At 40.7% G+C, this 25,582-nt stretch overlaps 1 protein-coding gene across 4 annotated transcripts in view; it reads right to left on the bottom strand.

The window, feature by feature from the left end:
* LOC139395675 (dachshund homolog 1-like) overlaps positions 1-5,619 on the bottom strand; it is a 263,172-nt gene extending 257,553 nt beyond the window's left edge. For 2 of the 4 annotated variants that reach the window (XM_071143019.1, XM_071143003.1), the window contains exon 1: positions 4,810-5,577. In XM_071143019.1, the coding sequence (XP_070999120.1) occupies positions 4,810-5,354 (545 nt within the window). In that variant the 5' untranslated portion in view covers positions 5,355-5,577. Of the gene's footprint in view, positions 1-4,809 lie in introns of all 4 variants that reach the window. The other 2 variants (XM_071143028.1, XM_071143011.1) reach the window with 2 other exon arrangements.
* Positions 5,620-25,582: the final 19,963 nt, after the last annotated feature.

A 25,582-nucleotide genomic window follows, 5' to 3' on the forward strand; every position in this document is an offset into this window, starting at 1 on the left:
TAACGCATCCTTGTAACTGTGGATCGAACAGAAATGTTGATACCGTTAATGGCATAAGTTTTAATATATGGTAATGGGAAGTGCACATTTGGACATGTGTGGTTTGCCGTATTTACAACCTTTGCAATGAAGGTCTACAGTAGCCTCAGCAGCAGTCTGACATGTTGTGAACCCAATCAAAGGATCAGAGAATGAATCTAGTACTGAAAGCATACTTTTTTATTCTACATTTATTTAACTAGGCAAGTCAGTTAAGAACAAATTCTTATTTACACCGATGGCTTAGGAACAGTGGGTTAATTGCCCTTGAACAACAGATTTTTACCTTGTCAGCTCGGGGATTCGATCTGGCAACCTTTTGGTAACTATCCCAACACTCTAACCACTAGGCTACCTGCCACACCCATAAGCTATAGCTAGCTAGCACTGCATCAAATGTGGTGAGTAGTTGACACAGAGAAAGAAAGACAATAGTTGAACAATTCTGAACAAATTAATCTCTTCCAAAATAAGGAGAGGCAAAAGAGAGAGAGAGGTAGCTACAATATATTTCGCAGTATATCATTTTTCACTTTCACTTACTTAGCTAGTGTCAAATGCAAATAGCTCGTCTAGCCTACTCAAACACCCAGCTCAAACATAGAGAGATGCTATATTAGCTAGCTGGCTATGGCTATCCAACACTTGAACTCTTCCAAGTCAAGGTAATCTTTTGGTTTTGTTATTTTATTGCCACCGGTGCCTGCCAGTGTAACTACTAAACTGATTGCTACTGACTATACTGTACGGCATGATTGTAGCGGGTTTACTAACGCGTTAGTTCTAGTAGCTATGCTGACTATGACGTGACAACGTTGTAGAATGTGTGTAGAGGTTAGCAGTCATGATATGAAGGTTTGGCTTGGAAAGGTTTTTTCGCCTGGTAACTGACAGCTGATGTGTTATGCACTAAAGTCCACAAGCAAAGGGATAAGGTGAGAGGAGGAGAGCGCGTAGATAGTTGCGAGAAGGAATTATAAATACAACAAGCTGTTTATATGTATCTGGTATGAAAGTGAACTGTGTTTGCTCGTGATCAGGTGTGTATTCCTTCTGCTGATTCTGTTGAAAAACGTTTCTTAAACAGAAGCAAACGGAACGGAACAGGGATAAACATTTGCAACTGTTGGACTAATGATTACAACCTAGACCAGCTAAATGCAGGCAAGAGTGTGCAAGGAGATATTAAATGTGTCAATGTCTGTCACCGTGATTACTCAAAATTCTCTCGACCTGTGCACCTACATTGTAAACTTTCATTCATAGGCTAGATTGTATCAACTTCATGATCAGTACAGGGAAAATTACAGTATCATGTAGTAGCCTAAACCTATTGATGTTACATTGAGCTGGGTAAATGGAATATGAATGACAGTCATCCAATATGCTGTAATAAAAATAAGGCCATGCTCATAAAAAAATAATCATCCTACCTCATCTTAAACGTCACGGACCACCACTGGTAAAGGACTATTTTGAACACCATTGTCACCGAAAATTACCACTGTATGAAAGAGTATAACGACATTGTGAAAAGGACTTTGGATAAAAAACAAAACTATGTCAGGCCACTGCACTAATGTTGAATAAACTGTATCATTGTCCTACATGGGCCTACTTTTTTGGTGGACTAAAAAGCTACAATGGACTACATTGCTCTAAATTACAACCCTGACTGAGCTCCAAACAACAGAAATAGGTCAACCAAGTTATGTTAATACAAGTTACTTTCTTCTTTAGAAGTTAGCACCTGACTAGGCCTATATCCAGTGGACAGATGCCTCTGTTTCAAACCTATGATGTAATTCTCCAAATGGGAGAGGGTGTGTGTGTGTGTGTGTGTGTGTGTGTGTGTGTGTGTGTGTGTGTGTGTGTGTGTGTGTCTGGCCATCCGTCCTTCCGTTCCCCACCTCCCCATTAACAACCCAAGGAGTTCAACCACACACTCAGAGAATAGAGGGCGGAGAGGTGAAACTCTCATTGGGGATAGGAACCAAAGTGGTCTAGAACTGCTCCAGAACGCTATCTGAAGGGGAGGTCACAGTTTCTGTTAGGTTTGTGTAAATGCTGCATGATAAGAAAGGGTAAGGTTAATTGATTGTGTGTGAATGTGAATAGGGTGTAGGATAAAACTAGTGTTAAGGCCAGATGTAGAGATAAGTGTGGAAATACAGTAGTTTATGAATCCATTGGTATCAACATGTAGACACAGCATATTCGAATAGAGCATTGAAAAGAAGTTCAAAACACTGATGAAAGCTGATAACATAATTTGATAAAAGCAATGCATTTTCAATCCTAATAAATACCTAACGATCTTCAGTATACAGGGCCCATACACATGGTCAAATGTCAAAATGCTATGTTTGCATATTCTGCTATATACATTGCAAACATTGATGTGTCTTCCTCAGAATTCATTGTAAGCAAATTCATATGTACTTTCAAAAAGTAAATAACCCTTCAGTGCATTATTTTCAGAATATTGATTCAGTAGCAGCAAACAACAAAATACTTTTTCTTGATTATACTGCAAATAACTGAATATTTAAATTCAGAAATGTAACCTTATGTGAACCCACCAATAAATTCCTATTTGTTTGTGACAATAAAATGTGTGTGAGTCCATCCGCATATTTGTGTTTATGCAAGCAAGTGTGTCTTACAGCAATAATAATAAAATAATTATCTTACACACTCAACATCATCCTCAAATACACCAGTAACATTGAGCCTAACAATGGCGCATAACGTAACATATAACAATGGCGCCCAGATAGTGTTGTTTTTACATTTTACATTTATATTTTACATTTTAGTCATCTAGCAGATGCTCTTATCCAGAGTGACCTACAGCTTAGCGCATTCATGTTAACCGCCATAAAATATGTATCTCTGCTCATGTTAGACTTTCCATCATATTTGCATTTCCAGCTCATTTCGCAATGGCAGATCAATATTAAATCAATCAACAGATTAGATGGCATATTTGGCATGATTCAACCCATCCTATCAGATTGAGCAATACATCACAGCATATGAGCAACAGTACACTAAAAATGGCTTTAAATCAAAAATGGATCTCTACCTAAATCTGTCGCCCATAAAATCCTCCTACACATTGGCATGGCTGGCAAAAGAAAGTGTATTTTGTAATGATCCTATGCAAAGTATTTATTAATCTGAAGATGAACAGTATATTAATCAATTTAAATCAAATTATTTTAATTCTCTATGGTCTAATGTTTTAAAATGTTGTTTACTTAATTTAAAGTTCAAAGAATTTTAAATGATTGCCCCTATGGCTAGGACAGCTGATATAGGATAACCTACTTTTATTTCAAAGTCATTTAAAAATAAAGTAGGGTTAATGGTGAGCTTAATTTAGAGTGGAAATGTGGTAATGCTCACACACAGAGTTGCGGACCTGACTGTAGTATACTTGACTATATACTATAGTAATTACTGTTTTTGTGGACTGTAGTATACTGTAGTATTTACTGTAGTATTTTTGCAGACTGTAGTATTTAATATACTGTTTTTCAAGACATTACTGTAGTAATGTAGTGTTTTGGATTTGTTATATTTTACAAAACAATGGGGGCTTTGTCCTTAAAAAGAAAACTACTGGACAAAATACTTAAAGAGCAAATTTTCCATAACCTGTAGGTCATGTAGATAAGTAGGGTTGAGGTCTTAACAGATACTTCAGACCATCTGCTCTTTTCTATAACCTGTAGGGAACATAATATACTTGGCATGTAGGAGTCTCAGTTATGGGTGGCACAAATTTGGATACGGGGAGGGTAATGGGCAGGGTCTATGCAAATTAAAATACTGTAGTATACTATGTAATTACTGTAGTGTTTTTGAAGGCATTACAGTAGCATTGACTGTAGTGTTTTTGAAGACATTACTGTAGTATTGACTGTAGTATTTTTGCAGTCTGTTGTATACTTGAGCAATAAGGCCCGAGTGGGTGTGGTATATGGCAAATATACAATGGCTAAGGACTGTTCATTAGCACGAGGCAACAGGAAGTGCCTGGACACAGCCCTTAGCCCTGGTATATTGGCAATATACCACAAACCCCAGAGGTGCCTTATTGCTATTAGAAACTGGCTACCAACGTAATTAGAGCAGTAAAAATACATTTGTCACACCCGTGGTATACGGTCTGATATACCATGACGTATGTCAGCCAATCAGCATTCAGGGCTGGAACCACCCAGTTTATAATGTAGTATTCTATAGTAAACTCGTATTTTTTCATGTGTGAGCTTTCCCTCCAGGCAATGGTTTTCAACTTGCTGTGGGTTTTGGACACTTTAATTTCAGGCCATGAAAAAGTCCTCAAGTAGCCTAATTTAGTAACACTTTCAAATGACTAAAATGTGACTGTTGCGTTTTAACATTCGTTTGGGTTGAGCACTGACACGACTCTTTGCAATAAGAATAAATTCAATTGCCATCAACCTGCCACAACTTTTTCGAGCGGTGCGCCCTCGCCATGTCCATCTGTGTTTCCCTGTTTAGCCTACTAAAAACTCCATAACAGCATATGCCTATAGTCAGATTTGCCACAATAGAGTATTACAAAAATGACCTAAAGTTCAGTCATTACAGCTAAATGACATCTGAAACATATGACTTCCACAAAATGGAAAATGTCTCCCCCTTCCTGTGTTACAGCTTTTCTACCTTGACCCCTAAGCTTCTGCTTGCGTAAAACCTATACATCAAATTAGCATCTCTCATGTCTCCACTCACCTGGCATTGGTGCAGTCATTGTACAAAGTCTCGAAGTCTTTTCTGGAGATGAGTTTGCAGCGATTGACTCCTGGCTGGATGGCCCCTAGACCTCGCAGGATGCGGACCTGCTCCACATTGCACACCACCGGTGTGATCTCCAGTCTCTTCAGCTTGGTGTACACGGTGTGCAGTCCTCCGACCAGGTGCTTCAGAAACAGATCGAACGCCTGGGGCAGGCAGATGAGTTCGCAGCCGTCCACGGTGAATGACGCCACCTTCGCCCCCCGCAGTTCTACCATTTTACACTCGTTGTTCTGCGGGGTGTTTTCAACAGGCGACGGGGTCGAGTAGACTGGCTTGCTGGGCAGAGTCCCGGTCGGGGTCGAGATGCCGGGGCTACTGTTGGCGAGGAGCTCCGAGCGGAACAGGTTCTGGCCGGATGGGCCCACGGAGGGCGACGGGGAAGAAGTTGTTGACGGCGGGGACGTGGTCGCGGAAGGAGTGGAGATCGAAGGCGTCTGGACCAGAGGGATTGGCTGGATCAAAGCAGCCGGTACGGCCATGGTCACCTAGGGGAAGAAGAGTAAGTTCAAAGTATAAAAACCACTCCTGCGGAAAAAAGTGCGGCAGTCGAGGAACTCCAAATGAAAGATTCCACGGGAGTTTAGCTCCTCTGATGAGTTGGGGAGTAGAAAGAGATGCTGAAAATAGGTGGTGAGTGAGGGTTTGGGCTGAGCGCGGTGGGACAATGATCAAAGATAGAAGGCGGAATGACAGGAGGAGAATGAGCAGATAAGTGCGGCTCCGCATATGCTCTGTTGATGAGTTGTGGTTGTCACAAGGTACAGAGAGGGAGGAGCTAGGGGACAGTGGAAACCCTTGAAGAAAAGACAGACAGAATTTAAATATGATTATCATTTTATTGAACCTTTATTTAGTTAGGAAATTATTACAAGTCATTGTATCATTATTATATAACACGTCATTATTTTATATGGTTTTCTTTAATCTAAAACATGTTTTTGAGATGTTGCATCTCATACGTAATCGCATGCGACATTGAGTGCAAATACAGTGAAGGAAGGGAGACCGGGAATGATTGTAACACTTTTTAAGTGACCGTTAAGTAAACATATTAACTGATAAAAGTAGCCCTACTTTCACGCAATTATCGCCTGTCTTCTTTAAATGCACTTTTGAAAACTGAAATCAATCAAACATATTATACCTTTTTAGATTGGTTTATATTTACAAATCACAGTTCAGTGCAATTATGTCAATTAAATTCTGCATCAGCTATGAGCATCTGGGAGACCGGCATCCCTCCAGAATGGTCAAGCGCCATGCAACAGCTTTTTTGCCCATCGTCCTCATTCACCCGGCGCCCGCGATAGGCGGCTTTGTCAAGCATCAGCCGTGCTTCTACGGTTCATGTGTGGATTTCCTAACAAAGCCCACCCGCCCTCTCCCGACCAGTGACACTACAGCTGCCAGTCAGAAGAAATACGATTTTTTTCACTATCAAGCCAGGGCATGCCTACTCCCTGTCACCACTTATTTTTTATGTATTTATAGATTTGTATTATTTAAGATACATTGGATGCCATTTGAAAAAGATTTGTGGAAAAGTACTGTAAATGATTATGTGTGTGCAGTATATATCAGATAATGAGGGCCAGTCCTGGTCACCTGGATCCACTGGTGATGACCAATCCAAATCCAGTCAAATCGAATTTTATTGTCATGTATTTGCAGGCTTCTCACACAGTGCTATGGTGACAAAAGTGACATAGTAAATCAAATAAGTAACATAGAATAGCAGTCAAATAACTGACATTGCATTTACATAACACTAAGAAAACGACTAAATCAAGTATGAGGCATGCAGATAAAAAATACAAATAAAAACTTTCGGAATAATAGTATGGACATTGTTTGCCCATGTACATTGTGAGTGGAATAAGGTACACACCATACAACATAGTTATATGAAAATATATACATTAGTAGTGCAGTGAGGTGACATAAGAAGGGGGTGGCTTTGAGACAGGCGGTCCGAGACTTGAAGTTGACCCTCACTGCATCAGATCCCTCTTCCTTGTGCGCCGTCGCCTCCCGCCTTCACAATCGGAGGTCCCTTTCGGGTAACGGGTGACATGAATCTTGTCCCCCTCATCTGTGGCATCCCAGGTTGCAGGGTTCTTCTGAATGGCTACTATACACAAATAAAGAACATTGAGTTACATTTGAATCTACTCAAAAGTAGAGAAAACAAGTGTAACTCATTTAATAATATCAAAACTTACTGTGACGAATGGTCTTCAGAAATAAGTCCCTGAAACAGCCCTTATTCCCTGCCCCAGTGCAGGTTGTGGCGATGTAAAAACGTCTCGACAGAATGGAAGGTAGCAATCGCCCCACTGTCGAAGTCAGGTCTTGGCACCCATTATTTTATATACAGTGTTCTGTCATTGAATGTGGCCCAAACTTGGCACTGTTGTAGTGTCTCACTTCTGGCCCTGTTTGAAACAATAATATTACATTGAAATGAAGTAAATACTGTGCAAGAAAGAACAGATAGGCAAAGTCTCATCTGGTCTAAGTGAATGTGACGTTACATACCTCCATGACTATCACATCCACATGGAGTGGTTAATACAATGCCTGGGCTAGCCATTGCCTCCACGATTTACGATGGAGTTGAGAGGCAACTAGTGTGGGCGGATTTCAGCACCAAAAGAATAGCCCACACTTACACATGACAAAACCACAACAAATGTAAGGTATTTATAGAAACAACAAAAAAAAGCTTGCAGTCCCCAAATTTAAAATTAGACAAATTCCTTGCTATTGTCTTTAAGTGATAATGCCAGAGAAGCCGGTGTTTGGAGGATATATTGGCACGGGTGTTGGCAAATTGTGCCAATATATCCTCCAAACACCGGCTTCTCTGGTATTATCACTTTTATATAGTGGGTTACCAACATATTCAAATAATGATTGACATATTTTCATAAAAAATGTTATTTTGTTGAATTTATTCATACTATTTCATCCTTCCACAAGATATAGTCCCAACACAAATCTAGGGTTGTTACCCAAGCCGGCTGGTCCTTCGTTCTATCGGTTTGGTTGCCAGAGATGCGACCCAGTCATTCAGTCTTATTGTTCTGTATCCATGGACGCGACCCAGTCATTCAGTCTTATTGTTCTGTATCCATGGACGTGACCCAGTCATTCAGTCTTATTGTTCTGTATCCATGGACGCGATCCAGTCATTCAGTCTTATTGTTCTGTATCCATGGACGCGAGCGACCCAGTCATTCATTCTAAATGTTCCATTGCCATACTGGCTACCCTTGCTTGGTAGCTAGCCAACTACGGCTAGCTACCAAACAGTCAAACAGAGCAGCCAGAATAACAACAATAGCAGCATTTGCATTTGTTTAAGCTGTTTTCTAGTGACATTTATTTGGATGCATCCATAACAATGAGCTAATGAGGCGAGATTTCGCCTGGTATAGAACATGTGCTCTCTCGTCAGGGCAGTTGTTCAGAGGAGCTAGCCAAACACACGTCTAACACAATCTTTTCAAACGGAAGCTGGAAAGACTTAGTTTTGTTTGACCTTTTTTCAATTGACATTTCTTTGTATATATACAGTGCCTTGCGAAAGTATTCGGCCCCCTTGAACTTTGCGACCTTTTGCCACATTTCAGGCTTCAAACATAAAGATATAAAACTGTATTTTTTTGTGAAGAATCAACAACAAGTGGGACACAATCATGAAGTGGAACGACATTTATTGGATATTTCAAACTTTTTTAACAAATCAAAAACTGAAAAATTGGGCGTGCAAAATTATTCAGCCCCTTTACTTTCAGTGCAGCAAACTCTCTCCAGAAGTTCAGTGAGGATCTCTGAATGATCCAATGTTGACCTAAATGACTAATGATGATAAATACAATCCACCTGTGTGTAATCAAGTCTCCGTATAAATGCACCTGCACTGTGATAGTCTCAGAGGTCCGTTAAAAGCGCAGAGAGCATCATGAAGAACAAGGAACACACCAGGCAGGTCCGAGATACTGTTGTGAAGAAGTTGAAAGCCGGATTTGGATACAAAAATATTTCCCAAGCTTTAAACATCCCAAGGAGCACTGTGCAAGCAATAATATTGAAATGGAAGGAGTATCAGACCACTGCAAATCTACCAAGACCTGGCCGTCCCTCTAAACTTTCAGCTCATACAAGGAGAAGACTGATCAGAGATGCAGCCAAGAGGCCCATGATCACTCTGGATGAACTGCCGAGATCTACAGCTGAGGTGAGAGACTCTGTCCATAGGACAACAATCAGTCGTATATTGCACAAATCTGGCCTTTATGGAAGAGTGGCAAGAAGAAAGCCATTTCTTAAAGATATCCATAAAAAGTGTTGTTTAAAGTTTGCCACAAGCCACCTGGGAGACACACCAAACATGTGGAAGAAGGTGCTCTGGTCAGATGAAACCAAAATTGAACTTTTTGGCAACAATGCAAAACGTTATGTTTGGCGTAAAAGCAACACAGCTGAACACACCATCCCCACTGTCAAACATGGTGGTGGCAGCATCATGGTTTGAGCCTGCTTTTCTTCAGCAGGGACAGGGAAGATGGTTAAAATTGATGGGAAGATGGATGGAGCCAAATACAGGACCATTCTGGAAGAAAACCTGATGGAGTCTGCAAAAGACCTGAGACTGGGACGGAGATTTGTCTTCCAACAAGACAACGATCCAAAACATAAAGCAAAATCTACAATGGAATGGTTCATAAATAAACATATCCAGGTGTTACAATGGCCAAGTCAAAGTCCAGTCCTGAATCCAATCGAGAATCTGTGGAAAGAACTGAAAACTGCTGTTCACAAATGCTCTCCATCCAACCTCACTGAGCTCGAGCTGTTTTGCAAGGAGGAATGGGAAAAAATGTCAGTCTCTCGATGTGCAAAACTTATAGAGACATACCCCAAGCAACTTACAGCTGTAATCGCAGCAAAAGGTGGCGCTACAAAGTATTAACTTAAGGGGGCTGAATAATTTTGCACGCCCAATTTTTCAGTTTTTGATTTGTTAAAAAAGTTTGAAATATCCAATAAATGTCGTTCCACTTCATGATTGTGTCCCACTTGTTGTTGATTCTTCACAAAAAAATACAGTTTTATATCTTTATGTTTGAAGCCTGAAATGTGGCAAAAGGTCGCAAAGTTCAAGGGGGCCAAATACTTTCGCAAGGCACTGTACATAAAAATGCCTGACTGCCTGAGAAACGCTCCCTGCCTGTCTGTCAGACTCCCGACACGTTCATTACTATGGGACGGCAGGAGATCGAATTTGAATATTGAAACAATGTTGCAAATGTCGGAGAGACAGGCAGCAAGGTTTATACAAATCTCAGCTAAATGTTAGTCTAAAAGAAATGTGGGATAATGTCTAGATGCTTTTTATAGTGGAGATCAAGTATATAAAGTGCCGGGCTATGTTGATGAGAAAGTGGATTGCGCAGTCAGATGGAAATGAGTAAATAGGCATTTTAACGTTATAGATTTAGCTGGTGGTAACTTGTAGAATAGACACCGGCTGGAATGTGGTTTTAACCAATCAGCATTCAGGATTAGACCCACCCGCCGTATAATTAATATTAACTCATGGCTAGATGGCTTTCCTTGGGCTTGTAGGTGTTTTCTGATTGGAGGCTAAATGCCAGAGATGCAAAAGCAGCCTGACAAGGGCGTATAGCGGTCCTATGAGTGGGGGCTACTCGGCAGAGATCATGTCTTGAATGGCAAAGTCTTTTCACCTGCTGGTGGTAGGAATTTATAGCTTTGGGTGTAGGGAAAGTGGAAAATAGCAAGCAGGAGAACATTGTTTGTGTACTGGGTAGGTACTTATTGGATCTGAAGACGGTTGTCATAAATGAGTACTCTGTGACAGGTGAAGTGTGAAATTGACTGATAAAAATGATTACTTCCCATACATTCACTTCCCTAAACTTAACACCTCTTAAAGAGGAGCTTTTGGAAGTTAGTAATGCATGATGGGAATCAGGTGTCACATATGTCAACATAAGTCTATTGTGACGAATGGGATAAGACTAAGATAAAAGTTGTGTGACACACTTAACTGTAGGATGGAGATGCAGAGCTGTATCTTTAAAAGTTAGACAATATATAATAACACATCTCTAGTGTTAATTATTTACACACACTGTATGTATTTATAATTCAATCATCAGAAGTATGTTGGTATTAATGTACAGCCAACTTGATTTCCAAGCTTTCTTTCCATTACTTTACAAAATAGCCAAGCAACATATTGTCTAATGAATGTATCCCACCAACAGGAAACCAAAAACCATTCTTGTACTGTATTGGTATTTGTTTTGATGTAATTACATTTTGTAACAATAAAATAAGTTCATAAGCAAACTGCATTGATTGTCATCTATACATGCAATGCACAATCATCAATAAGTAACACATTACGGTAAAATTGAATAACTTTAATTTATAACCCATTAGTAGACCGTTAAAATGTATTGTGCATGTGTAAATGGTTTATTAAATGTTTTATTTATTTAACCTTTATTTAACTAGGCAAGTCAGTTAAGAACAAATTCTTATTTACAATGCTGGCCTAGGAAGGGGCAGAACATACTCTGAGTTAACACCAAATGCATTCTAGTTGTGTGTCAGATCAGCTTTAAGATAAGCAGTATGCCTTTTAAAAATTATAATTTAGGGAAAGAGGGGGCTTGTAGTGTAAAATCAATAGCTGCTTAAAATTCATAGCCAGGCAACCTATTTGCCCTTCATGTCACTAACCTTTTGCTTAAATATGCACCATATTAAGATTTCATTATATACAATAAATGTCACAATACTGTTTTTTGTTGCTCTTGTTGATGTTAAATTTAACCTATTTAACTAGGCAAGTCAGTTAAGAACAAATTCTTATTTACAATGATGGCCTACACCGGCCAAACCCGGACAATGCTGGGCCAATTGTGTACCGCCCTATGGGACTCCCAATCACAGCCGGTTGTGAAACAGCCTGGATTCAAACCAGAGTGTCTGTAGTGGCGCCTCTAGCACTGAGATGCAGTGCCTTGGACCGCTGCGCCACTCGGGCGTATGCCCACTATTACATTTTTGTGCATGGGTTAACTGCAAATCATTGCGTTTGTTTAAAAAAATCACTCTAATTAGCTTTCTTGAATAGGAGAATAAAAGAGAAGGGGGTGGAGATGAAGAAATTATGTAACTGCCTTGGCAAGCTGTATGGGCATTTCCTTATAAATCAGACCCTTTATCAAAACACAGTGCCCTTAGAAGAAGAAGAAAAACACCATGTTTTGTGTGATACCCACTGTTATTCTCAATCCAATGCAGCTGTCCAGTATGTACTGTGGTGTTAGTGCCTGTAGCTCTATCATACCTCATGAGCCTTCACATGAGATTTTACCAATTGTAGACAACATGGTTTCTCTGTATATTTTCTTTATGTCAAGCCTTGAAAAGTAGTACAAGAGCTTGAAATGTATCAGTGCACGTGTCACGCCACGATCTGTTTCACCGGTCTTTGTGATTGTCTCCACCCACCTCCAGGTGTCACCTGTTTTCCCCATTAGTCCCTGGTATTTACTCTGATGTTCCCTGTTTGTCTGTTGCTAGTTTGTCTTGTCAAGTCAACCAATGAAGATTGATATGTTTTTTTGTTAGAATTAAAGTAGAATTACAGTAACTGACTGTGGAAAACATGTGTTAATGTTGTCATTTCTCCCTACTTACAACTAGCAGGTAGAACAGTGTTGCAATGATCAACCCTGACAACCGTCATGGCATGTACTTGGTTGCCAGTCTTGCCAAGAAAATTAGCAAACAAATGAGTACTGTCCAACTGTAATCACCTCAAAAGACTTCTGCATGATCAATGACACCATATAATGTTTGATGTAGTAATGTATTCACCCCATAAAGCTTTGATAAAACAATGTTGAAAAGCAATTTCAATTAAATTAATTTAAATGTCAATTCTCATGGTTAGGATTTTTCTATAATTGGCTATTTAATTAAAATAATTTTCATAGTCATTAATATAGCCAGCAACTTGTAGTGCTCTGACGTGTTTTAATTACATTGTATTAACAAAATTGATATGCTTTAGAAAGCATGGTGAATAAGAAATAATTAGACCAATCATATATCATCCCCTTATGGACATTAAGTGTATCACAATATAATTGATGAACTAAAAACACCAGGGAGATGAATAAGTTTAATTGTGCCGAGTTGGTGTACGCTGCGCCGAACAAAGAATCATGCCCACCATATATTACATTTCAGCCGCAATTTATTATCCGCAACATCACTTAGCACTTGGTGGTCAACCACTTTCCCCTATGATGACATGACACTTGAAAGCAGCAGTGATGGGCTACATTCATCCCAAATGGCACCCTATTCCATATATAGTGCACTACTTTTCACCAGAGCCCTATAGACCCTGGTCAAAACTAGTGCACTATATAGAGAAAAGGGTGCCATTTGAGACAGACACAGTGATATTGTGTAGTCTTTTAAAATGTCCCTTCAACCAACATTCATTAATCACCCAACCACTCTTCTACACAAGGCTAATGAGGAAGAAGGATCTTTATTATTTGTTTCTCCAAGGTTACGCTGGCTTGACCCTATCTTTCCTGCTATGCCACCACCACCATCCAATGCAATCATGCCAGTTGAGCCGAAAGAAAGAAAGATGTCAGAGTGAAAAGAGGAACTTGCCAATGCCTGGGGTTGGGTTTCAGTGGCTTTTTTCCCTTACTTTTTCTTCTTCGTATTCAACAGATTTGCTACGATAAAGTTTTATGATAGATTTCCAGCAGGTAGCACTTGAAGATAAAGGTAGATTAAATGATACGGCATTACCACACGAAGCGGTGCAACTTCTGACACAAACAAAGAGAGTATGAAGCACGAGGCTGATCTCGCCAGCATTTGTCGTCACACAGCTATCACGTTGTATGAAGGGGAGGGAAGTCCTATGTACATGCACAGGTGCTTATTAGTATGCTAATGAGTTCAGCCTCGTTTCAAAATTTCTCTGCAATATCTTTGGCTTCACTGTGTCTCAGTTCAAGTGACAGTTTTTGCAATACCTTCTCCATATAGTCCACACTGATGAGCAGTGCAAAAGGAAAGGAGATAAGGGAGACCATTGAAAATAATAGGTAAAGACCTGGGGGCCTTCAGGGAAGCGGATGCCTCTAATACAGAATTGTGTGAAGTCCATCTGCTCCTGTGGTGTCATTGCTCACCTGCAGCAAGAGGAGTGTTAATGCCTATCCCTCTCATCACATTCATCATCATCATCCATGACACCATACAATCAATTGCATTCAAAATATCAAATTACAGGAGAGGTGGTGGTTGTGCATAATGAAAAACAGAGAGAGTGAGTTTGTGAAAGATTGTAAACATACCTCTTAAACACAACTACAAATCTACATCCATACAGCCTTTTGAGTTTAGCCAGCAGAATGCTCCTACACACACATGCAAATGCGCGCACACACACACACACACACACACACACGCACACACACAAGCCAAGAGAGAACTCGTTTAATTGTCAGAGAAGTCGACCCCACAGATTAAGAAAAGAAAAGACCTACAATTAGACGAGTCATAATGGCTCGAGCCTCTGTTTCAATGTCTTACTGTTTTGTAATATTTCAGTCTTCTGTAATGCATATAAAGTGTACTATTGGGATGCAAATACAAAATGCAAAACATTTCAACTCTATATCTGACATGGTACATGTGTCTTCTTTTTTTTAAGCCCATAACCGTGTGTGAGGTTCATACTTTTTTCTCAAAGTAGATAAAGTAGATAAATAATAATAAATACTCTGTGACCATGATTTAGCCCACTGCAGTAAAAGGTTATTAATGTGAAATACTATGAGAACATTAATTTAAATCACCAAAACACATCATATTTCTTCTTAATTTAGTTGTTTTAACAACCAGTTAATACAATAGCAAAACATTGAAGATACAGTGGGGCAAAAAAATATTATTTTCCACCATAATTTGCAAATAAATTCATAAAAAATTCTACAATGTGATTTTCTGGATTTTCTTTTCTCATTTTGTCTGTCATAGTTGAAGTGTACTTATGATGAAAATTAAAGGCCTCTCTCATCGTTTTAAGTGGGAGAACTTGCACAATTGGTGGCTGACTAAATACTTTTTTGCCCCACTGTACATGTTTCAAAATTGCCCTTTGAATGAAATATGATACGGCACTGAAAATTACAGTACAATACACTTTTTTCACGTTAGGCAATACACTTGCACTATTCATAAAAAAATTCAAAGGTATTATATGATAATTGAAGACATATTTTGCAATCATTGATGAAAAAACAAAATGTATTTGTCACGCACTGACCTTAGAGATTATTTTATGTCTCTATTTTGGTTTGGTCAGGGCGTGAGTTGGGGTGGGCATTCTATGTTGTGGGATCTATGTTTTCTATTTCTGTGTGTTTGGCCGGGTGTGGTTCTCAATCAGAGGCAGCTGTCTATTGTTGTCTCTGATTGAGAACCATACTTAGGTAGCCTTTTCCCACCTGTGTGGTGTGGGTAGTTGTTTTCTGTTTTTGTGTCTGCACCAGACAGAACTGTTTCGGTTTTGTTTGTTCTCTTTGTTGTTCAGTTCTATTATTAAATCATGAACACTTTCCAAGCTGCACTTTGGTCCACTTCTTCAAACAGCTGTTACAGGATTGTTCAGACATAATCACAACATACCGTAGGTGTACTGTAATCGAATAAAACAAATTAAATGAATGAAATAACCTACGTTTAACAGGTACTAGTTTGCATCAAACGTCTTGAGCATTTGGCCATACCCACTGGGCACAGTTTGTCTAGTTGTGATTAAAATTGTATTTAAACTAACATGAATTTAACGTGAAAAAAACTAAACATTTCACCATGTCATTGGATTTAGTTGGATGAAAGAAATACAAAATTCCCTCATGTTGATGACTTTTTTCAAATCCACGTTGATCACCTGGAAAGAGAAACATGCAGCCTATTAGAGTTGTGTGCACAAAACCTGTTGTTGTGCACTGTCCAGTAGCCTATATAACTCTTTATGTTCTTGTATGTAACTATCAGGAAGTACAACTACAATGTGATCAAGTTAAACAAGTAAAACGCTAAAGTAGATAAAAATAAATGTAAATTATAATATTTTATTCCTCATTGATGAAGAGGGTAATCTGCACATTTCTTGGTTGGCAAACAGTGGGTGAGGTCAAGAGCACAGTTAATAGCTCAGTAGAAGCCTGTAGACAGTAGTAGACAGTAGAAGCCTGAAACAAGGTTCTAAAGACTGTTGACATCTAGTGGAAGCCTTAGGAAGTGCAATATGACCCCATAGACACTGTATATTGGATAGGCAATGACTTGAAAAAGTACAAACCTCAGATTTCCCACTTCCTGGTTGGATTTTTTTCTCAGGTTTTTGCCTGCCATATGAGTTCTGTTATACTCAAAGACATCATTCAAACAGTTTTAGAAACCAGAGTGTTTTCTATCCAATAATAGGCATAATATTAATATGCATATTCTAGCTTTTGGGCCTGAGTAGCAGGCAGTTTACTCTGGGCACCTTATTCATCCAAGCTACTCAATACTGCTCCCGTTCCCAAAGAGGTTAATAGCTGTTTGAGTCAGGGGTCTGGGAGAATGCCATGAGCTAAGTCAGGCGAGCGGCCGTGAGAGTTAGCTGCGTTCCTTTTCATTTCTAAAGACAAAGGAATTGTCCAGTTGAAACATTATTGAAGATTTATGATAAAATATCCTAAAGATTGATTCTATACATCGTTTGACATGTTTCTACAAACTGTAATATAACTTTTTTGACTTTCTGTCTGAACTAAGTGATCGAACATTTAGCATTTGGATTACTGGGCTAAACGCGCTAACAAAAAGGAGGTATTTGGACATAAATGATGGACTTTATCGAACAAAACAAACATTTATTATGGAACTGGGATTCCTGGGATTGCATTCCGATGAAATCATCGAAGGTAAGTGAATATTTATAACGCTATTAGTTTTGTGACACCTCTCCTCGGTTGGAAAATGGCTGTATGTTTTTCTGTGACTTGGCGATGACCAAACATAATCGCAAGGTGTGCTTTCGCCGTAAAGCCTTTTTAAAATCTGACACAGCGGTTGCATTAAGGAGAAGTGTATCTTTAATTGTGTGTTTAACTTTTTATGGCTGCAGGGGCAGTATTGAGTAGCTTGGATGAAAAGGTGCCCTTTGTAAACGGCCAGCTCCTCAGTCTGAAGTTTCTAAAACTGTTTGAATTATGTCTGAGTATAACAGAACTCAATATTGCAGGCAAAAACTGAGAAATTCCATTTCCTGTTTGTATTTTTTCTGGGGGTGGCAGATTTTCAACCAAGCTCTCATTGAAATTACAGCGAGATATGGATGGGTTTTCACTTCCTACGCCTTCCACTAGATGGCAACAGTCAATAGAACTTTGTCTGATGACTCTAATGTGAAGGGGGGTCGAATGAGACAGGAAATAGTCTCCACTGCCACGAGTTGACCATGCTTTCACTATGTGCGTTCACAGGGGAAGGACCTGCGTTCCACCGGTCATCTGAAGTCATTCTAATTCTCCGGTTGGAACGTTATTCAAGATATACAGTGGGGAGCAGAAGTATTTGATACACTGACGATTTTGCAGGTTTTCCTACTTACAAAGAATGTAGAGGTCTGTACATTTGTATCATAGGTACACTTCAAATATGAGAGACGGAATCTAAAACAAAAATCCAGAAAATCACATTGTTTGATTTTTTAAGTAATTAATTAGCATTTTATTGCATTTATTGCTGACGCCCAATTTTTCAGTTTTTGATTTGTTAAAAAAGTTTGAAATATCCAATAAATGTCGTTCCACTTCATGATTGTGTCCCACTTGTTGTTGATTCTTCACAAAAAAATACAGTTTTATATCTTTATGTTTGAAGCCTGAAATGTGGCAAAAGGTCGCAAAGTTCATGTGGGCCGAATACTTTCGCAAGGCACTGTATATAGACTTGGAATCACTGGCCACTTTAATAAAGTAACATTAGTCACTTTAATAATGTTTACATATTTTGCATTACTCATCTCATATGTACTGTATTCTATCCTATTCAACTGTATCTTAGTCGAATTACTGTTTGATATAATGCACTGTTAGTTAGAAACACAAGCATTTCGCTACACCTGCAATAACCGCTAATATACTAAACACGTGTATGTGACAAATAAAATATGATCTGATTTTGATTGGAATGACAGATCTATGACTCTCATTTCAATGTGAATTTGGTCAAGTAGCCAAATAAGTTACATATTGCAGCTTTAAGCATGGTAAGTACATTTATTGATATCTGTGCTAGATAAATACATGTATATTTATAATCTGAAGACGTTTAGATTATAATTAATGTGTAACGGCTTTCATATAGTGAAGGAGAGTCGGACCAAACTGCAGCGTGTCGATTGCGATCCATGTTTATTTAAACAAACGTAAACATGACTAAACACGAACAATACAAAACAATAAACGAAACGAAAAACGAAAACAGCCTATACTTGTGTCAACTAACATCAAACAAGGACATCAAGACACTCAGGACAATCACCCACGACAAACTCAAAGAATATGGCTGCCTAAATATGGTTCCCAATCAGAGACAACGATAAACACCTGCCTCTGATTGAGAACCACTCCAGACAGCCATAGACTTTGCTAGATAACCTCACTAGCTACAATCCCAATACATACACACCAACACCCCAAGACAAAACACACCACAATACAAAAACCCCATGCCACACCCTGGCCTGACCCAATACATGAAGAAAAACACAAAATACTTAGACCAGGGCGTGACAGAACCCCCCCCCCCCCCCTAAGGTGCGGACTCCCTGTTACGGATACAGTTATCCTGTGTGTGTATCCTGTGTGTGTGTGTTTCTTTTCTCTCATTCTCCCCTCACAGGTGAAAATCATCACTCCCCAATCAGTCAACAATCAACCCATCAATCAGAAGACACACCGCCTCCTGTTTCCTACCCTATCACAGTTCCTTCCCCATGGTTTAAAAACCCCATCATTTGTTTGTTCAAGAGCTCAATCTCTTTGTAATGCCATGTTGGTAGATCTCTGTTTATAGATTTCAGTAGCTCAATCTCTTTGTAATGCCATGTTGGTAGATCTCTGTTCTTTATAGATTTCAGTAGCTCAATCTCTTTGTAAATGCCATGTATGTAGATCTCTCTCTTTGCGTCTTAACCTCTTCTTTTGTTTGAGCACCTCCAAATCACTTTGTCATCTCCTGTGAGTATTGTTTTGGTTATGGTGTTTGTTTGTTGCTGGTGGGAAAAGGGGGAAACCAAGACAAGTCGCCCATGGGCATACACTACCCGTAGGTGAACTTTGTTAAATACACTAGTTAGAACTGGGCGGACCACCCACTGTATTTTTGGTTAGTTAGTTAGCTGTTGTTAAAGTAGGCTAGTCTAGCTTAGGGGTGTTTTTGCATATTTGTTTCTTTCCTTGGGTCCAGCTCAGCCCCTTTTCCTGCTCCCCCCCATTACCGTGTGTTTATAAATAAACCCTGAGTTTGACGGTATTATTTCGGTTGTCGTGGTTATTTCGTTCACACTTACTTTGTCACAATTATAATTTACATGAGTTATGTTACGGGTCTCACTACCATCCCCCCCCTAGACTGTCGGGCCAAAAGGGATTCGTAACATAAGTGGAGCCTCGTCCGGGATATGTCTTTACTGACACCCATGCCGCTCATGTAGATTGTTGATAGTGGTATAGTTCAGTGTTGAACGTTATAGCTGAAGTAGCATTAGTGTTTGCTATTTTCGTTGGCTCTTGTGAAGTAGTGTGAGTCGTCCTCACCAGCTGTGTCCTCAAACACGTTTGACATTAGTAGGCAGATTGCCTTAGTACCTTTGTTCAGAGAGTCGGAGGTTGACTCCTATTTTTGTGTATTTGAGCGTATAGCCGTAGCATTGAAGTGGCCTGAAGAGGTATGGTGCCTATTACTTCAGTGTAAATTAACTGGTAAAGCCCAAGAGGTTTTGTCAGCGCTACCTCTAGAGGACAGTTTGAATTATGAAGTAGTCAAAGCTACTGTTCTTCGTGCCTATGAGCTTGTGCCTGAAGCATACCGACAGAGATTTAGGTCTCATAGAAAGTCTTCTAGTAAGATTTATGTGGAATTTGCTAGAGACAAGGGAAATCTGTTTGATAAATGGCATGCTGCTAGTAAGGTAACTGATTTCAACTCTCTCCGGGAGTTAATCTTGTTGGAAGAGTTTAAAAATTGCTTACCCGAACGCATTGTAGTTTACCTAAACGAACAGAAAGTATCCTCCCTGGCAGAAGCGTCTGTGTTGGCAGACGAGTTTGTGTTGACGCACAAGAGTGTGTTTTCGGCTCAAACTGAGAGTAGAACCACTGAGTTTCCTACCTTTAGCCCTAGTCGACCAGCAGTAGTATATCAAGCACGGCAGAAGAATGAGCGTTCCTGTTTCTATTGTCATAAAGTGGGACATATGATTAATGATTGCTTCCTGCTTAAACGCAAACAAGGGATGCCTCTTCGTGCCAAGCCACCAACAGGTGTTGGTCTAATTCGTATGGTTGTGAGGTCTGCAACAAAACAGGTGCCTAAGGGTAACTGTAGTTTGAAAGTCTCAGTCCCCGACCGCAGTTATGAACCATTCATTTCCGCGTCCGGTTAAAATCCTTAGAGATACTGGTGCGGCGCAGTCGTTTATATTGTCTGATGTGTTGCCCTTATCTGACGATACATACTGTGGTTCCAGTGTGTTAGTGCAGGGTATTGAAATGGGTTTTGTCCCAGTGCCATTGCACTTTGTGAAAGTACACTCTGAGTTAATCAGTGGAATATTCAGAGTGGGGGTACGTCCTATGTTGCCAGTGAAAGGTGTGACCTTTATAATGGGTAACGATATTGCCGGAGGAAAGGTAGTACCCGTATTGGATAAAAGTGACCACTCTCTCTCAAATGAGTTGGCACAGAGTTATCCACATGTGTTCCCTGCTTGTGCTGTCACTCGTGCTCAGGCACTACAAGAGGGTGACGTGATAGATTTGTCGAACACTGTTCTGTTCAAAGAGGATGATCAAGAGGATGGATTGTGTGATACCTCTGAGAAGCTGATCACCTCTGACAAACAGCCCAGGAAAGAATTAAAGAACGTTGAACTTATTGCTGATGCAATACAGTTAGTTACCAGTCACTCGTGAGCAGCTGATTGCTAACCAAAAGGTTGACAACAAACTTGCTAAATGTTTTTCTAGTGTTGTCTCATTGGAAGAGGTGAAGAAGAATGTGGCTTACTTCATTGATGGTAATCTCCTCATGCGTAAATGGAAATCCCATGTTGACGCGGGTGGAGATTGGAATGCTGTTTACCAAATAGTGATTCCTACAGCCTTTCGACAAAATGTGTTATCCCTTGCTCATGATCACCAGTGGTCTGGTCATTTAGGAATTACAAAGACGTATGATCGGTTCCTTCGACATTTCTTTTGGCCGGGTTTAAAACAAGATGTGGCTCAGTTCTGTCGGACATGCCACACATGTCAGATAACAGGAAAACCAAATCAGGTTATTCCTCCTGCTCCTCTTTGTCCTATACCTGTCATAGGTGAACCATTCGAGCATGTGGTGGTTGATTGTGTTGGACCGTTACCGAAGACAAAATCGGGTAACCAGTTTTTGTTAACGATAATGTGTATGGCTACAAGATACCCCGAGGCTATTCCTCTGAGAAGGATTACAGCTCCGATAGTGAGTAAAGCCTTAATAAAATTCTTCACGACATTCGGGTTACCTAAGGTGGTACAAAGCGATCAAGGTACCAATTTCCTATCCAAGCTCTTCAAGCAGGTGTTAAAATGCTTATCAATTTCGCATCGTGTGTCAAGCGCCTATCACCCAGAGTCTCAGGGTGCGCTTGAAAGATGGCATCAGACACTGAAGTCTATGCTACGTAAATATTGTTTGGAATCTGAGAAAGATTGGGATGAGGGAGTTCCTCTAGTTTTGTTTGCTGCTCGTGAAACTGTGCAGGAGTCCCTAGGTTTCAGCCCGGCTGAACTAGTGTTTGGTCACACAGTAAGAGGACCAATGAAAGTCCTTAAAGAACAGTTCTTGTCCCAAGAGTTGTGTACCAGAGATGAGAATGTGTTGGACTATGTTAGTCGCTTTCGTGAGCGCCTACACCAAGCTTGTGCTCTCGCAAAGGAAGCTCTGTCTTCCTCACAGAGGAGCATGAAAAGACACTATGATAAAGAGGCTGTTTCTCGTCCACTACAGCCAGTTGACCAAGTACTGGTGTTATTACCTGTTCCAGGATCTTCACTGTCAGCTCGTTTCTCTGGTCCTTATTTAATTGAAAAGAAAATAAGTGAAACTGACTATGTGCTTCAAACTCCTGATAGAAAACGCCAATCTCGTGTGTGTCACATTAACATGTTGAAAGCATACCACACCCGACCCATCACACAGTTAGATAGTTCAAAAACAGAGGAAGGTACTGCTGTCTCCTCTCCTACTACTGCGATGATAGTGGACTGTCAAATTGATGATGTTGATGGCTTGGAGTTGCGCAATACTCAACAGCAGTGTGTTAGATTGCCCAACTCAGAAATGCTGCTGTCTATCCAGTCAGGTCTGGTTCATTTAACGGATGGACAGGCTAATGATATTGTGAGGCTACTACACAGTTTTCCATGTCTCTTTAATGACGTTCCTACTCGCACAAATGTGTTGGAACATGACATTAATGTTGGAAATGCTACACCTATCAAGCAACACCCATATCGTATCAACGCTTCCAAGAGGAAGATAATGAGGGATGAGGTGAGATATTTGTTGGAGAATGACCTGGCTAAGCCAAGTTCAAGCCCTTGGAGTTCTCCTTGCATTCTGGTTCCTAAACCTGATGGTACGTCCAGGTTATGTACGGATTATCGAAAGGTAAATTCTGTCACAATGCCAGATTCGTTCCCGTTACCCAGACTGGATGACTGTATCGATACTATTGGTGCTGCTAAGTATGTAACCAAGTTGGACCTCTTAAAAGGTTACTGGCAGGTTCCGTTAACTTCACGTGCTTCAGAGATTTCTGCCTTTGTGACCCCAGACAACTTCCTACAGTACTCAGTCATGGCTTTTGGGCTGCGAAATGCACCAGCCACTTTCCAACGACTGGTTAACTCCGTATTAGCTGGCGTTCCTAATTGTAGTGCATACCTTGATGACCTAGTGATTTATTCGTCTGAGTGGTCAGATCATGTTGACTCGCTAAGGGTAGTATGTGAACGGTTGGCAGCTGCTTCTCTAACCCTGAACTTGGCAAAGTGTGAGTTTGGGAAGGCTACTGTTACCTATCTCGGTAAAGAGGTTGGCCATGGACAGGTGCGCCCTGTTGATGCCAAGGTCTTGGCTATAACTGCATTCCCTGCACCTACCACTAGACGAGAGCTACGCCGCTTTTTAGGGATGGTTGGCTACTACCGTAGCTTCTGTAAAAAATTCTCTGCTGTAGTTGCTCCATTGACCGATTTGCTTAGTCCGGCTAGACCATTTGTGTGGTCCCCTGAATGTAAGAGCGCTTTTGAATCTGCGAAAGCACTCTTATGTAGTACCCCTGTACTTGCTGCTCCGGATTTTGAACAACCGTTCAAGCTTGAGGTAGATGCTAGTGCCAGAGGTGCTGGTGCTGTTCTACTGCAGCAGGACCAGAGTGGAGTGGATCATCCCGTTTGTTATTTTTCTCGTAAATGTAATAAATGTCAAACAAACTATGCGACAATAGAACAAGAAGCTCTTGCTTTGTTGTTGGCTCTGCAATACTTTGAAGTATACATTGGTTCCAGTGCCCTACCAGTGATTGTGTATACTGACCATAACCCCTTAGTTTTTCTCCACCGAATGTACAACCAAAACCAGCGCCTTATGCGTTGGGCGCTGATTGTACAAAATTATAATTTGGAGATCCGCCACAAAAAGGGTTCAGATAATGTGTTGGCAGATGCTTTGTCTCGTGTGTAATGATTTTTGTATGTTTTGGTTGACTTTATTGTTGTGAGTATTCCTGGTAATACTGTGGTCGCAACCACTAGGGTTGCTCTTTTAAGGGTGGGAGTGTTACGGATACAGTTATCCTGTGTGTGTATCCTGTGTGTGTGTGTGTTTCTTTTCTCTCATTCTCCCCTCACAGGTGAAAATCATCACTCCCCAATCAGTCAACAATCAACCCATCAATCAGAAGACACACCGCCTCCTGTTTCCTACCCTATCACAGTTCCTTCCCCATGGTTTAAAAACCCCATCATTTGTTTGTTCAAGAGCTCAATCTCTTTGTAATGCCATGTTGGTAGATCTCTGTTTATAGATTTCAGTAGCTCAATCTCTTTGTAATGCCATGTTGGTAGATCTCTGTTCTTTATAGATTTCAGTAGCTCAATCTCTTTGTAAATGCCATGTATGTAGATCTCTCTCTTTGCGTCTTAACCTCTTCTTTTGTTTGAGCACCTCCAAATCACTTTGTCATCTCCTGTGAGTATTGTTTTGGTTATGGTGTTTGTTTGTTGCTGGTGGGAAAAGGGGGAAACCAAGACAAGTCGCCCATGGGCATACACTACCCGTAGGTGAACTTTGTTAAATACACTAGTTAGAACTGGGCGGACCACCCACTGTATTTTTGGTTAGTTAGTTAGCTGTTGTTAAAGTAGGCTAGTCTAGCTTAGGGGTGTTTTTGCATATTTGTTTCTTTCCTTGGGTCCAGCTCAGCCCCTTTTCCTGCTCCCCCCCATTACCGTGTGTTTATAAATAAACCCTGAGTTTGACGGTATTATTTCGGTTGTCGTGGTTATTTCGTTCACACTTACTTTGTCACAGTTATAATTTACATGAGTTATGTTACGGGTCTCACTACCATCCCCCCTAGACTGTCGGGCCAAAAGGGATTCGTAACACTCCCGAACGCACCTCAAAACAATAGGGAGGGTCCGGGTGGGCGTCTGCTAATGGTGGCGGCTCCGGCGCTTGACATGGACCCCACTCAATCAATGTCTTAGTCCCCTCTCCTCGCGTCCCTGGATAGTCCACCCTCGCCGCCGACCATGGCCTAGTAGTCCTCACCCAGAAACCCACTGGACTGAGGAGCAGATCGGGACTGATGGACAGCTTGGGACTGAGGCAGCTCAGGACTGAGGGGAAGCTCGGGAGTGAGAGAAAGCTCGGGAGTGAGAGAAAGCTCGGGAGTGAGAGAAAGCTCGGGAGTGAGAGAAAGCTCGGGAGTGAGAGAAAGCTCAGGCAGGTAGGTAGATCTACCAGATCCTGGCTGGCTGGTGGTTTTGGCAGATCCTGGCCGACTGGCAGATCCTGGCGGATCTGGAAGAGTCTGGTTGACTGGCAGATCTGGAAGAGTCTGATTGACTGGCAGATCTGGAAGAGTCTGGTTGACTGGCAGATCTGGAAGAGTCTGGTTGACTGGCAGATCTGGAAGAGTCTGGTTGACTGGCGGATCTGGAATAGTCTGGCTGACTGGCGGATCTGGAAGAGTCTGGCTGACTGGCGGATCTGGAAGAGTCTGGCT

The sequence above is a fragment of the Oncorhynchus clarkii genome, chromosome 3 (genome assembly GCF_045791955.1).
Source record: "Oncorhynchus clarkii lewisi isolate Uvic-CL-2024 chromosome 3, UVic_Ocla_1.0, whole genome shotgun sequence".
In the NCBI taxonomy this organism is placed as follows: domain Eukaryota; kingdom Metazoa; phylum Chordata; class Actinopteri; order Salmoniformes; family Salmonidae; genus Oncorhynchus; species Oncorhynchus clarkii.